Raw genomic sequence first — 13,689 nt, 5'->3', positions numbered from 1 at the left:
GCATTTACATGTACAGGTAATTTTATACAAAAATCCTTTATCCTTTACTTCAACAAATAATAATAAAACTTAAAAAAATTAAACATTATATAAATTGCAGTACTAAAAATGTAGTTTACCTATTAATGCGTGAAAAATGCAAAAACAAAGTCAGACAAACTAATCATAAGTTAAAAGAAAGGATTAGGGAACATTTACTAAATATTACAAAAAAAAAAAAAAGTTAAACATCTGTTGCCAAACATTTTGCAGAATGTAACAACAGAACCCTCTCTTTTCTTAAAATATGGTATAATTAAAGGAATACTTTCAAGGGAAAACAAGTTTTTTCATTTGTAAATTTTAGATGGGACTAGCCATATTTTTCTTTTCCCAGGGTGCCACAGCCATGTGACTTATGCTCTGATAAACTTCACTAACACTTTACTGCTACCCTGCAAGTTGGAGTGATATCACTTCCCTTCCTTTCTCCCCCAAGCAGATTCCGATCTCCACTGAACTGATTAGTTTGTTTTCTCCAGCAATAAAAAGTCAATAGTGGTCATTTACAAAGGCAAGTGCAGCGTGCACATTGCAACACAAACCACCAATTTTTTTTATTCTTGCTGCTTTTTTTCCCCCCCCGTAATGCCAGCATAATTTGTCTTCCTCAGTAGTGCCTGATACGACAATCTGCACACAAATACATTAATGATTTGTCTCAATATGTGCACTCCACTGGTCCAATTTATAGTATACTGTGGTTACATGTGTAACTATTGGTAACAACTAGTAAGCTGTTAAACTGTGCACAATAAAGAGACTTGCAATAAATGACTGCTTTGCATCAACCAGTATTTTTGGCATACTTTTAACTTTCTGGCTTATAGAGAAATCACACACAAGAGAATCTCAAAAATAATAAAGAATGAAATAGGCTGACTTAATTACTTTGTAATTAATAAAGTATAGTAACCATTTCAGAATATCGAGCTAATTCAATGGTTTGGCCCTTAGGGCCCAATGATCGAATTGCAGTGGCGGGTACAGGTGCAGTTAGAACAGGGATTTTCCGATGATAAAAATCAAACCTGCCCGATAGAGATGTGCCCAATTTTAGGCCAGATATCGGTTGGACAGGCCTGTAGGGGGTGCCCATACAGGGGCAGATAAGCTACTGAATTGGTCTGAAGGCCTAGAATCGGCAGCTGAAATCTGCCCGTGTATGGCCACCTAGGCTGTAAGCACCATCAGGGCAGTGTCTGATGTGACTGATGAACATTCTTACTGTATAAACACATCACAGCTACATGAATAAGGCTTAATAAGAGTTATTATTAATAAAAGTATTGATTGGGATAGACAAGCGAGCAATAGGACATGCCGTTTTTTGTGCTCAATGGTGTAAATTGATAGCACTGCTTGATTATGCCCGTGTATGGGCAGCTTTACTGGGGTTTACTGTGGGATAAATGCATACGCCATATGTGTAAAAACTTAATTACTTTAATACAAATAAAACTTCCCAGTACACTCACAAACAGAGTATAGGATATGTGTATCAAGAGTCACTGGTATGGATCAAGTGGCTGCTCCTTTTTCTTTGCCTGTTTGCGACCTGCAGTGTTGTTCCTGGGTTCAGCAGTCCTGCCTTGTATAGTGCTCCTCTCCGCGTCCTCTCTCACAGCTGACGCGTTTCACCACTGGTGTTAAAAAGCACATGGTAGTGCACATTGTGAAGTAATTACAGTATTACACTATATATATATATATATATATATATAGCAAGAACAAACGGAGCACACCCTATTGAAATTCAAATGCCCAGGGTGCTGGCTAAAAAATATAAAGCAAGAAAAAAGAGCTGCACTCACCAGGACTTGGCAAAAATATAGTAAGTTTATTTAAGCAAAGAGATCCAACGTTTCGAGCACCAACTGTGCTCTTCCTCATATATATATATATATAATTTTTTTTTTTTTTTTTTTTTCCTTTTCTTTTCCACATAAGACCTCATTGCTAAGTCTAAAGCAGAAGAGGGCACTTTGGAGTATTTTATTAATCAATATATTCTGCCAATAATTATGTTGGAATACTAAAGAAATTACGGGAGGGAGAGGCAATGTAGGTATTCCGATGGGAGAAAGAGAAGGAAGAATGCTGGGAGGGAGAGGAGGTGGAAATATAAAGGCTGACGCAAACACTAACTAGAGAAACGGCAGTTGCTTGGTAAAAGTTTGATAAGGTGAAAAAAAACTTCCAATGCCAACACCAAAGCAGGGGCGTGCCAAGCTGACGGGGCGCCCTAGGCAACCCGGTCGGCCAACTCTGCCCAACTGGGGGTGGCGCAATTAGATCGGTCATTGCCTCCGCCGCTAATGACAAGCGGCGGAGGCAATGACTAAGTAGCACTAGGGGTAGGCAGGAGAGGCTCCTGCCTGGTGCCCCCCAATCCTTGCGCCCTAGGCAGCTGCCTCTTCTGCCTACCCCTAGTTCCGGCCCTGCACCAAAGTCAACATGGAAATAACTGGCAAGATTGAATAAAAACCTACAGTTGGAACTATGAACAAATCAGAATAAATATGTAAAGAAAGAACACGTGGAATCCTTGAGCTATAATTGAGGTAAAATAACCTCTACTGATTCCATAAGGGCTCTGGCACACGGGGAGATTAGGTGCCCGCGAACAGGGAGTTTTGTCGCGGCCGCCTCTGCACTTCTGCCTACACGCGACCGCACACAGGCCCTTTTATAACGTTGCGCCCCGTGCGTACTGACGTCACCCGTACACACGGGGCGCAACCAATGACAGGGCCCGGATTTTTTTTTTTATAGTAAAAATTGCGGCCCTGCCTACGGCACACCAGGCAACATCTCGCGGCACACTAGTGTGCCGCGGAACAGCAGTTGAAAAACGCTGCTCCAGAGTACAGTATGTATTATACAAATGTTGGACGCAATATTGGAGAAAATCTGGCTATAATCATTTGATGGCTGCTCCTCTGGTAACTTGATGCGAATTTTCTTTTTTTTAAAATGGAAAATTGTCTCTTATAGTGCAGCAGCCCCAGAAACAGCGCTGGTCATTTATAAAAATGTACAAATATAGCTAATTTTTTATCAAATGTCGACAATGCCATTTTGTGTTATCTATACAGTGCAAGTAGCACAGGAATCAAAAAAATGCACTTGAATCTCAATACCGCAAGGAATAGAGGATGACTGGGTGATCTCAGGCTAATTTAACTTGTAGGATCTACTTTTCCTTTAACACCACCCCATTGTTATTGTGTGTTACCATCTTTTTACTTCTGGGCCAAAACTCTTAATAAACTGTTACATTTCTGATGGAGGGAAAATGTGTGACAGAGTCTTCCTTGTGCTTTTTCTTTTGTATAAAAAAAACAAATAATCTTGGCCCACCTGTAACTCTCAAATGCTTTGGTCAATGGATAGCTACAGAAAAATTCTATGGCAGAGTGTATCTCAGAGCACCTATGACTAATAAAGAGGCCATGAGGTCTCAAGTGTTTCATTCACCCTATGGGATACAGAATTCTCCACCCAGGAACAACCAATTAATAAACACTTAATTATTTGCTGAGGAATAAACTTAAATCTCTGGTTCCATATGGGACTTACTATAGCTCTGATCTTAGGTTTCCCTAATAAAATGTAATGATAAACCACACTTAGGGACATCATAAACTATAAATGGTACTTAGTGATGCTCCTACACAGCTCACTGAATGGTGTATTTGTATAAGAAGCAATGTGCCCTTACTTTAAATTTTGAGTATATGAGAGGTCACCAAAACGTTCTGCAACTTCAGCTAGTTCCTTGTTGTTGTGAAATTGTTTGGCCTGGTGAGTTATAATTTATGGGGGTACATTATTCCCTATATGTACATATGTCCCAGGGTCGGACTGGCCCCCCAGTGTACCGGGAGAAAACCCTGAGAGCCCCTGTCCTGTAGGGCCATACAGGCTTGAGCACCCTGGCAGGCTCTGCAGGGGACCAGAACACATTGCATGATGCTTATATACGCTGGTGCCGCTATTTATGGGGATCAGTGGGCCCTTAACCCCCAGTCTGCATTAACAGAATCTGCCATTACAACATCCCTAGGAAGGGCATTCCCCAACCTCACTTTGAAAAACCACCTACACTGCTTCAAATGGAAGCTAGCCTCCGGTGTGTTGATTGTTTTTATGGGGAAAAAAAAGAACACCCCCTATCTGCCTATAATCCCCTCTAATGTACTATCCTTCAGCTATTTCTCTATACAATTACAAATTGGGTTTCCAAACTTTGCACAGTCAGTTACTGGCTGACTACGTGTTAGGGTTAGAAAAAGTGGATGGAGCCACCAACAGCCAATCCATTTCCACCCATTAAATTTCATTGGTTTATATTTAAACTGATGCCATTATTTAAGTATTAATTCCAGGGTTGTTAAACTTTCCAAAGTTAGTCACTGGGTATTGGAGGTTCAAAGGTAGGAAAAGTGGGTGGAGCAACAAACAGCCAATCACATTTCACCTATTTACTTTCAATGGTGAAGTGTAAAATGCTGTCAGTCCCACAATTTTTATGCCTGAGTCCCCAAACTTTTCAAAGTTGGTCACTAGGGGACTGCAGTTCAAAAATAGGAAAAGTAGGTTGGGTCACTAACAGCCAATCAGATTTCATCAATTGAATTTTATTGGTTTAAATTTAAAATGCTGTCATGCTCACACTATTTATGCCAGGGTGCCCACTGTTTGTCACTGGGTGACTTCGACTCAAGGTTAGAAAAACTGGGCACACCCACCAACCACCAATCACAATTTACATACATTCAGTGGCTTCATGTTTTTCAAACCAACATGAAGTTTGTTCTAAAACTTCCCTTTCTAGTTTGTGTAATGTATTCTTGGAGGAAAGGTTAAGTAGATAGTTTAAAGCATTTCACTATTAATGTTGTACCTGTATTGAATATATGAAATTGTAATTTCTGAGTAGGCTTATGTGGGTAGATTTGTAGTAATGCAATTTCTGGTTGAATGGGAAGATCCTGATGTAGCAATTTTTGACCTCAAGGTGGCAGTGTTTAACAGACTATATGCAGCATGCTGTACCAAGTCAGCTTGTTAAATGGCAAACCGCCACTAAATAAAATGCACCCCTAAGAATACAGACTACTGTTTTGATAGAAACATATGCCTTTGCTTTTACTTTACAGTTAAAAATGTAATATAATCAAGGTATCCTGCAGGGAGGCCCAAGTTTCCCTGAGAGTGTCTGCACATAATGATTTTGTAGCCTCTTATTATTTCCACTGCAGTTAGAAAAGAGGATGGGTATTTTTCTGCTATGCCAAAGTTTTATAGTGACGTCTAGCTGGCAGGGTTCCAGCTGTAATTTGCATACAATGTCATACAGCTAAAGGACACTGATGCTGGAGGTGGTCACCCAACTGCTGCTTGTGGCTAACCAGTCCCCACCACTGAACACTTTGGCAAGGGCTCTGGTGCCAAGTAGTGGGTTAGCAAGCAGCAGGACTAGCATGGGGCCCGCTGGGATTTTTCCAGTCTGACCCTGAGCATTACTTGAGAAACCTTGTATCATCATTCCCTTGGACATATGGCTGAATGACTAAACATATTTTCCTACATGTGTCTGCTACATCTAAACATGCTTCCTGTGCTTCCACATAGTTGCACTTAGCACCACTATGTCTGCTCTGCCCCTTATAATGAACCAGTGAAACTGCATCTTTTAATGCTGGAGAACCCTACAGCTGCCACCACTCTGAATGTGGCAGGGTTTCCAAAGAAGGCTGTGTCAGCAGGTGCACAATATGGAAGCATTTCTGTGCATTAACAAGGTATATTCTGACATTTTGCTACCTGCACAGAAGGCAATTTTGCACAGGCAGCAAAAGGTACCAAGTGCTAGTACCCTAATGGTGTTTAAGATGTCAGAAGGTGCAGCTTCTGTGCACCTCATCTGGTAAAAATGCTGGTCTCTCTGGCAGCTGCTGCCTGATACATGTTCTTTTCCATCCAGAGATTGAGCCATATCCTGGTCACATGATGCTGTGTGTATTTGAGAGATAGAGTGTTAGAAAATGGTTCCACCTCATTGTGGGGGGAGAGGCTAAATCTGCTTGTTTCTGTGTGATTGTATGTATATCTTTATTTATAAAGCACTACTTATGTATGGAGCATTGTACAGTAGGATAGATTAATACAACAGGGGGTAATTAAAAATAAATAAATTCAAATAAATACAAGGTACAGCTGCAATAAGTTAAGAATCAAAGAGACAAGAAGATAAAGATCCCTGCCTCGTAGAGCTACCAATCTAAATTGGTAGCTCTACTATAAGGACTTTAGTAGTGGAAGGGCCTGAACTCTCCTGGATGAGAGGAGGAAAATTCTGGCAGCAGTATTTAATATAGACTGTAGGGGGGAGAGATGGCGGTTAGGGAGGCCAGTTAATAGCAGGTTACAGCAGTCAAGTCGGTATAAGATGAGAGCATTCATGAGCAGCCTAGCTGTTGCAGTAGAAAGAAAGGGGTGTATTTTGGCAATATTGCTTAAAAAAAAAGTGACAGGTTTTGACAGTGGTCTTAATATGGTCAGAGAAGGAGAGACAGGAGTCAAAAATCACCCCCAAACAACATGCCGAATTGACAAAGTTGATGAGGGGGGCTGGTCAGCAAATTTTTTAGCGCCACTCCCTCTCAAAAAATAACCAAGTTACTATGTCTCTATATAAAATACTTACTAATCATTATATACATATAATACTGGCTGGCCAGCCTTCTATATACACTTGTTAATATAACCTCAGGGTCGGACTGAGGGGTGAAGTGTCCACCTGGGCTACCGCCGGCCGCGCCCCCTAACCCCCGCAGGGGCCCCCCACCCAACATCCACCCCTGAGCGCATACATTTATCGCATCAGGGAAGGAGCGTTCGGGCAGGGGGGAGCGCCGGCAAGGGTCGGGTCTGGGTGGCCAGGGCCCTCCGGCCCAGTCCGACCCTGTATAACATATATATATGGATCTTTTGGACTATATCAGTTAATGTGGAATAGCAACCTAAAGTACATATTACAACTAAAAGATCCAAAAGGGAAGTGAATTTCTTTCTTTAAAGTTTCAATACTACAGAATGACTTTTAAATGCATTTAACTAGAAGCAGTCACTTGGTAACTCCAATAGGTACAGTTTGGCTGAATTGAGTGTAATGTTTATATATATATATGTATAATTTATTCTGATTTCTGTGGATCTGCCAATTTATAAAGCACCAACGTACTCCATAGCATTGTACAATGAATGGGTGTATACAATGCAGATTACATACAAAATCAACCAGTAACTGATATATATATATATATGTATATGTGTGTGTAGATAGATATATGCTGCTAGTGACTTCTATCTGCTTCTTAACTAATTGAATTCCAATTCCAATCAGAATAAATTATACATATATATATATATATAAACATTACACTCAATTCAGCCAAACTGTACCTATTGGAGTTACCAAGTGACTGCTTCTAGTTAAATGCATTTAAAAGTCATTCTGTAGTATTGAAACTTTAAAGAAAGAAATTCACTTCCCTTTTCCCCTATACATACACATTCTGATTTGGTAGTGCACAAGCTATGCTCTTTACTTTGTTTAATACAGCTGAGCTGCAGGCAATATTAATGATTAAGTGCAGAACTGCACGGGAGATCTGATTCTTAGTTTATGGGTCACACTTGAACATTTCCTGTGGACACCTGCATCTGTGCAGTTGGCCTGTTTAAAATTAGGATGAAAATTCTCCAGAGCAATGAGCCCAAAACAGCGACTATACTTGGAAATTAGGGACAATAGATATCTATTCATCTTGTACAAAAGAAGTATATTATAAATGTAGTGTTAAATATTTTGGTCCTTAAGTTATAGAAGCAAACAACTGCCTTGTACAGAACATTATCACGTTCCGTCAGTATGACGGTAAGGAGGAAGGGGTTAACGGCTACTCAGCAGGGAGCCCCGTGACTCAGCAGAGTGAAGCCTCAGCTGCTCACACCGATAAGCAGGAATTCCAGGAGGAGAGGTAGGGTGGAGTGGTCACAGAGAAGTGCGCCTTGTCTCAATCATCTACAGCACTACAGCACAATTCCGGCGCCCTTATTTAATGGATATCATGCCTGACATTCCCTTGGGGGCGTTCTGAAGGAAGGAATACATGCAGCGTAAGGGTGATCATTAAATGCACCTTTAAAGTTGAAAGAGTTCATTCAGGTAAGGTACTATTTGCCTCCAAAATATGGCACCAGTGACAAATAGGGGAGGGGGGGGGAGTTAACTGAGGTTCCTGGTAATATCAACCAATGAGAGGTTGGGAGTTTGGGGAACTTGCATAGATTGTAGTGAAGAGACAGGGTTTGGGCTGGTGGCATAATTTTAGGAAGGTGGAGGGCCCCGGGGTGGCAAGATCGGATTGCCTTAAGTAACCCCCACTTTAGGGAGGGAATCGGAGGGTGAAATATGGCAGTAGACTCGGTAATACTTTGGGTTCAGCGATACTATCCATCTATCAATCATCTATATATATATATATATATGCATCAAATAGGTGACTAATAGCCACAGGTGTGTGACTCTAAAATATCACTAAAGGTGGGGAGTACTTATCATGCCTGTGGGTATTTTGTGTAACAGCTTCTCTCTGCGGCCCTGTAAGTATAGAATAGCAGAGAACAGGGTTTTGTGGGGTGACAAGCTTCTTAAGGTGAGGAAATGTTCTTTGCTTTAGAATGTGTATAAGAGGAGAAAGGACCAAGTCTAGTCAGGGGAAACACGTGGGCTTTTATTTCCTGTTTATAAGTTACCTATTGGGAAAATGAATGAGCATCACAGCCACTGATAGACAGCTAAATTATAAAGAGCATAACCTTATAGTATTAGAAGCTTTGATATTTGATTGCAATTCTGCCCCTATGTGGTGCTAGGCATTGGGTTCTGCAGTGCTACAGACTGACTAATGTATATACACCATACACCAACTCTCTGTTATACAGGGCTGTGCTTACTTACGGTGTATATGAAATATTACGTTAATCCTTGATAATAGAGTTAACATCATACTACATACATAATTATCTCCTGTTACAGAGGGAAGTCTTAAGGTAAGGCCCTATGGAGTGTAGGCTCAGCTGCTGTCAGCCTGGTGTTTTTTTCAACCTGAGAGAAGCAGATTAACTCCTGTACATCCCTCCTTTGATCTGCACAGCATCCGCTTGCTTGCAGGTACATGCAGTGGAGCAGAATGAAGATTGGCCTGAAAATGCCTTCTATACTTTCTGGCAGACCTCTACTCTGCTTTGCTGTGTGTGCCTGCAAGTGAGAAGATGCTGTGCAGATCTGTGGAGCTATGTACAAAAGCAGATCCTCTCCTCTCAGGCTGAAAAAAACCCACCAGGCTGAGAGCAGCAGAGCCAACACTGTATTGATTCTGTGTTTTAGCAGAGCCAATTCTTAGTACTGTCTATGGCAGGGTATTTTCTGGCTTTAGTAGCTGTGAAAAAGTAGCTGCTACTATTTCACATAGGGCTAGCTATATTCTTCATTTCCCAGGGTGCTACAGCCATGTGACCTGTGCTCTGATAAACTTCAGTCACACTTTACTTAAGTTGGAGTGAGATCATCCCCCCCCCCGCAGCAGGCGATCAGCAGAACAATGGGAAGGTAGCAAGATATCAGCTCCCAGTAGCTATCAAAATCGCACTTTTTAAAAAGTTGCGGCATCAAATCTGTGCAGCAAGAAAAACATGCGTTATTAGTCGCAGCGACTTACACAGCAACTAATCGCCCCATGTGTCTTCGCCCTTATAGTAAGAAATCCAAATCCAGTTTGGGACTTCTCCAGTTACATGGGAGTAGGAGAAACAATAGATTATCTGAAACCAGTTCTAATGTGTTGCACTGGCTCCTTCTGAAAGCTCAGACTCAAGCACAATGCACTGAGATGGCTGCCTACACACCAATATTACAACTAAAAAAATTAGATTTGCTGGTTCAAAAATACAATTTAAAATGGTAGAGTGCATTACATAGCAAATAAACACTGTAATTTAGAAATAAAAAGTACACCATAAAAATCATGACAGAATCCCTTTAAATATCATAGAACAATAGATTGTAGAGCTCTGACACGAGGGCTGTTGTCCTGATGACAGTGCTGTTTTGTTACCAGTTACTAGCTCCACAATGTGGAGGGCCATGATATGCCAGACAAAAGGTTGCTCTAAAAAGTCTTATCTCATAATCCTTATAATCATCCTGGCAAACATGCTGTAAAACGAAAAGCCTGGTCTTTGTAATTGGTTCCCTGTTATTCTTCCATAGGCCAAACTGCCTAGAGTCTAGACCAGGGATCCTCAACCTTTTATACCCGTGAGCCACATTCAAATGGAAAAAGTGTTTGGGAGCAACACAAGCAAAGAAAAAGTTCCTGAGGGTGCAAATAAGAGCTATAATTGGCTATTTGGTAGCCCCTATGTGGACTGGCAGCATATAGAAGGCTCTGTTTGGCTTTACACTGGGTTTTATGCAACCAAAACTTTCCTCCAAGCCAGGAATTAAAAAAAATAAGCACTTACTTTGAGGCCACTGGGAGCAACATTCAAGGGGTTGGTGAGCAACGTGTTGCTCACGAACCAGTGGTTGGGGATCACTGGTCTAGACCAACCTTTCATGACCTGTGTAACTTTAACATCCTTTGTGGGATCTGGACTTTGGAGAAGAAAAATATTCCCGTAAGGCTAAAGCCCCACAGAGCGATTTAGTCGCCCGAGATAAGATCTCTGCTACCGGGGGTAACGAATCACTCCAAAATGCCTTTCGACCAGCAACAAAGGCAATTCCCGGTAAAAAGGCCTACACATCACTTCAGTTTTCTGAAGTTGCACAAAGATTCCTCCTACAGGCAAATTCGTGCAACTTTGAAAAACCAATGCCATATTCTAATACCAGAACAAAATAATCTTTTACCTTGCCTGTTTATTACTACCTTACTAGGCCTAATTTGATACTGCAGTCTTCTCATTCCTGCTAGTAACTTTTTAAACCTGTGATTAAAGATTCTACCCAATGGTATAACATTATGGGCAAATTCTGCAGGCCTAGGAAAGTTTGAACTTTGGCTGCACTTTTGCAAAGCAAAAACAATTGTTTTGAAAAAGAATTGGTTTAGTTTTATTAATAAAGTAGCCCCTTACCCATGTAAGTGTGGAGGATGGCAACAGATAGAAAGTTTGGCTCAGCGGTGAACTTGAGGTTTTTGTCATCTGAGGCAGCAGGCCCGATGCCACCCCCACCCACTCCGTGCTTACCTTTTCAGGGTCCTGGGGGTACTAAGGCGAGTGCACAGGGGGCTGATTCTCGGCCTGTGGAAAAACCGCAGACTGAGAATTAGCCCCTATGCCCCTTCTACCTTGCCTGCACCCGGAAGCACTGTCTCTGCCTGGGTGCAAGCAGAAGCAGCAGATATTGGCTGTGAAATACAAACTCTCTTTTTTTTTTTTGTTACTATATACCAGGAAATAAATAAATACACTTGAGCCTCCCTGTGGATATTTTCTGAGCCTTCTTAAACCTGCATTGCAAAATTAAGTTCTTTCTCTGATGCTTCCTGGCTGTTTTCTGTGGGGAAAATATCCTGCTGCTGTTGTTCCATTCTGTGTTGAGCATTGGCTGCAATAAAAAAAAACCAAATGTTAGCTCTAAAGTCTCATCATTGGTTTCTACTGCCCCAATCCAGACGCCCCTCGCACAACTCGCTCTAGTCAGCTAGTTCATCCTAAACAGCATTTACTGAGGTTTATGTGTTAATATTGCCACAATACCGGGCCCTCATATTTCATGGATATAATGACTGACATTTCCTTGGTTGAAAGGGTTCATTCACTGTAGGTAATATGCCGCTTGCCTTTGGAAGGTGGAACCAGCGGCGACGGAGGGGGAGTGTAAGGTTAACTGAGTTCTTCAGATGAGTTGAGCTACAGTTTCCATCACTCCTCAATGGCTTCCGGGAAGTTTTAGTTCAACAACAACAGCAGGAGAGCCGTACGTTCCCGACTTCAGCTCTTTCACTGCCGCAAAGGTCTCCGCATAGCGGCCCGCCCACTAGCCTGTGCATGTGTGTGTGAGTGCAAGGCGGCACACTGCCGAGCCTCCCGGTGAAATCAACCAATGAGAGATTAGAATTTAAGAGAACAGGCGAAGACTAAGAGAAGAGGCGGGGTTTGGGCTGGTGACGTCATTTTAGGAAGGTTTCAGAACAGGTGGAGGGATCCGGGCTGGCAAGATCTAATGCCTCGAGTAACCCCCACTAAGATCACCTTTATGACGTCAGAAAGGTATAGTCTCTCACCATAGGGATGAAATTGGGGAATGGATTGTGGAAGTGACCTGGTAATGCTTTGGGCTTAGGGATACTGGAAAATTAACTTTCTGCAATGTCAATTACCACTTGTCCTACATATATTTATATCTCTATAGTGTTTCATATATGAGACTAATAGCCATGGGTGCTTGTCTTTAAACTGTCATTAAAGGTGGGGAACCCATCATGCAGTGCCTGTCAGTCAGTTCTGTGTCTCTGAGGCTTCCTGTATATACCTACTGTCAGAGAAGAGTAGGGGTTCTTAGGGCTTTGTGGGGTGAGAGAAGGTTTTGTGTTTCCCAGCATGTGTATGGGAGGCAATGAGGAATGAGTCCAGTCAGGGAGGGAACAAGTGGGCTTTCGTTTTCTATTTATAAGCTACTTATTGGGCAGATTAATGAACAGCACATCCACAGATGGAGAAAGATAGGGAAAGCTAAACAGTGACCTTACAGTATTAGGAGCTAAGGATTCCGGTTAATATTTGGTTGTAATTATGGCCCTGTGTGGTTTTGCAGGGCCAGAGAATGACTGGTCTATACCAACTCTCTGTCCTGCTGGGTTGTGTTCAGTTTCAGTGTGTAGGAACACAACATAACATTGTACAGAGCTACAGAACATGTATCAATTCAAGTTAATAATAATAATAATAATATTAATCCTCGAAAGGAGATTCGTCATACTGCCACAGACCATAATTTATTATTGCAGAGAAATGCTTTCATAGCCAGAGACAGAATGGATGTAACTTAGTCTGTAATCTGAATCTCTTGCCAATATGCAAATCTACCTTATAGACTTATTAGTCTGGTAAACAAGTGGTTTAGGGATTTGATATGGCTTTACTATGGTGACCTATATAGTAGAAAAGGGGTTTCTTATTTATCTTGCCATGCACTGCAGTGGACTTGCTCTAATGCAGGTTATTACAGCTTTTTACAGCCAGCTGGATCAGAGTTCTTGAATTTTCTCAGTTTCCTCGTTTTACTCTCCATTTTTGTATAGTTTTCATTTTGACTCTCCTTAACGCTGCTCTCTCAATGAAAGCAGTTACTTTTTCTCCATATTTTTCACAAAACCCTATTATTCTTTTTTTAAAAAATTCACTGTTTCTCATGCATAAAAACATTGTCCTTGTTTCCTATTTTGCTCCCCATCTGCTAAGTCTATCTTTTCACCATGCACACACAGTCTTCCAGTATTAAAGTTGGACCCTTTAAACTGAGTCAGCAGTTTATCAGCCTATGTATGGGGCCCAGTGTTGGAT

The 13,689-nt window shown here is 41.5% G+C and overlaps 1 protein-coding gene across 7 annotated transcripts in view; it reads left to right on the top strand.

Annotated features, from left to right (window-relative positions):
• Window positions 1-12,292: 12,292 nt before the first annotated feature.
• The window catches only part of epb41 (erythrocyte membrane protein band 4.1), a 111,448-nt gene continuing 110,051 nt past the window's right edge, over window positions 12,293-13,689 (top strand). For 2 of the 7 annotated variants that reach the window (XM_031896904.1, XM_018091519.2), the window contains exon 1: window positions 12,294-12,396. In XM_031896904.1, coding sequence (XP_031752764.1) covers window positions 12,350-12,396 — 47 coding nt within the window. In that variant the 5' untranslated portion in view covers window positions 12,294-12,349. Of the gene's footprint in view, window positions 12,397-13,689 lie in introns of all 7 variants that reach the window. The other 5 variants (XM_012957386.3, XM_012957382.3, XM_018091524.2 and 2 more) reach the window with 4 other exon arrangements.

The sequence above is a fragment of the Xenopus tropicalis genome, chromosome 2 (assembly GCF_000004195.4).
Source record: "Xenopus tropicalis strain Nigerian chromosome 2, UCB_Xtro_10.0, whole genome shotgun sequence".
NCBI classification, from domain to species: Eukaryota; Metazoa; Chordata; class Amphibia; order Anura; family Pipidae; genus Xenopus; species Xenopus tropicalis.
Note: the sequence above shows the minus strand (reverse complement) of the source record. Positions and strands in the feature narration are given on the sequence as shown.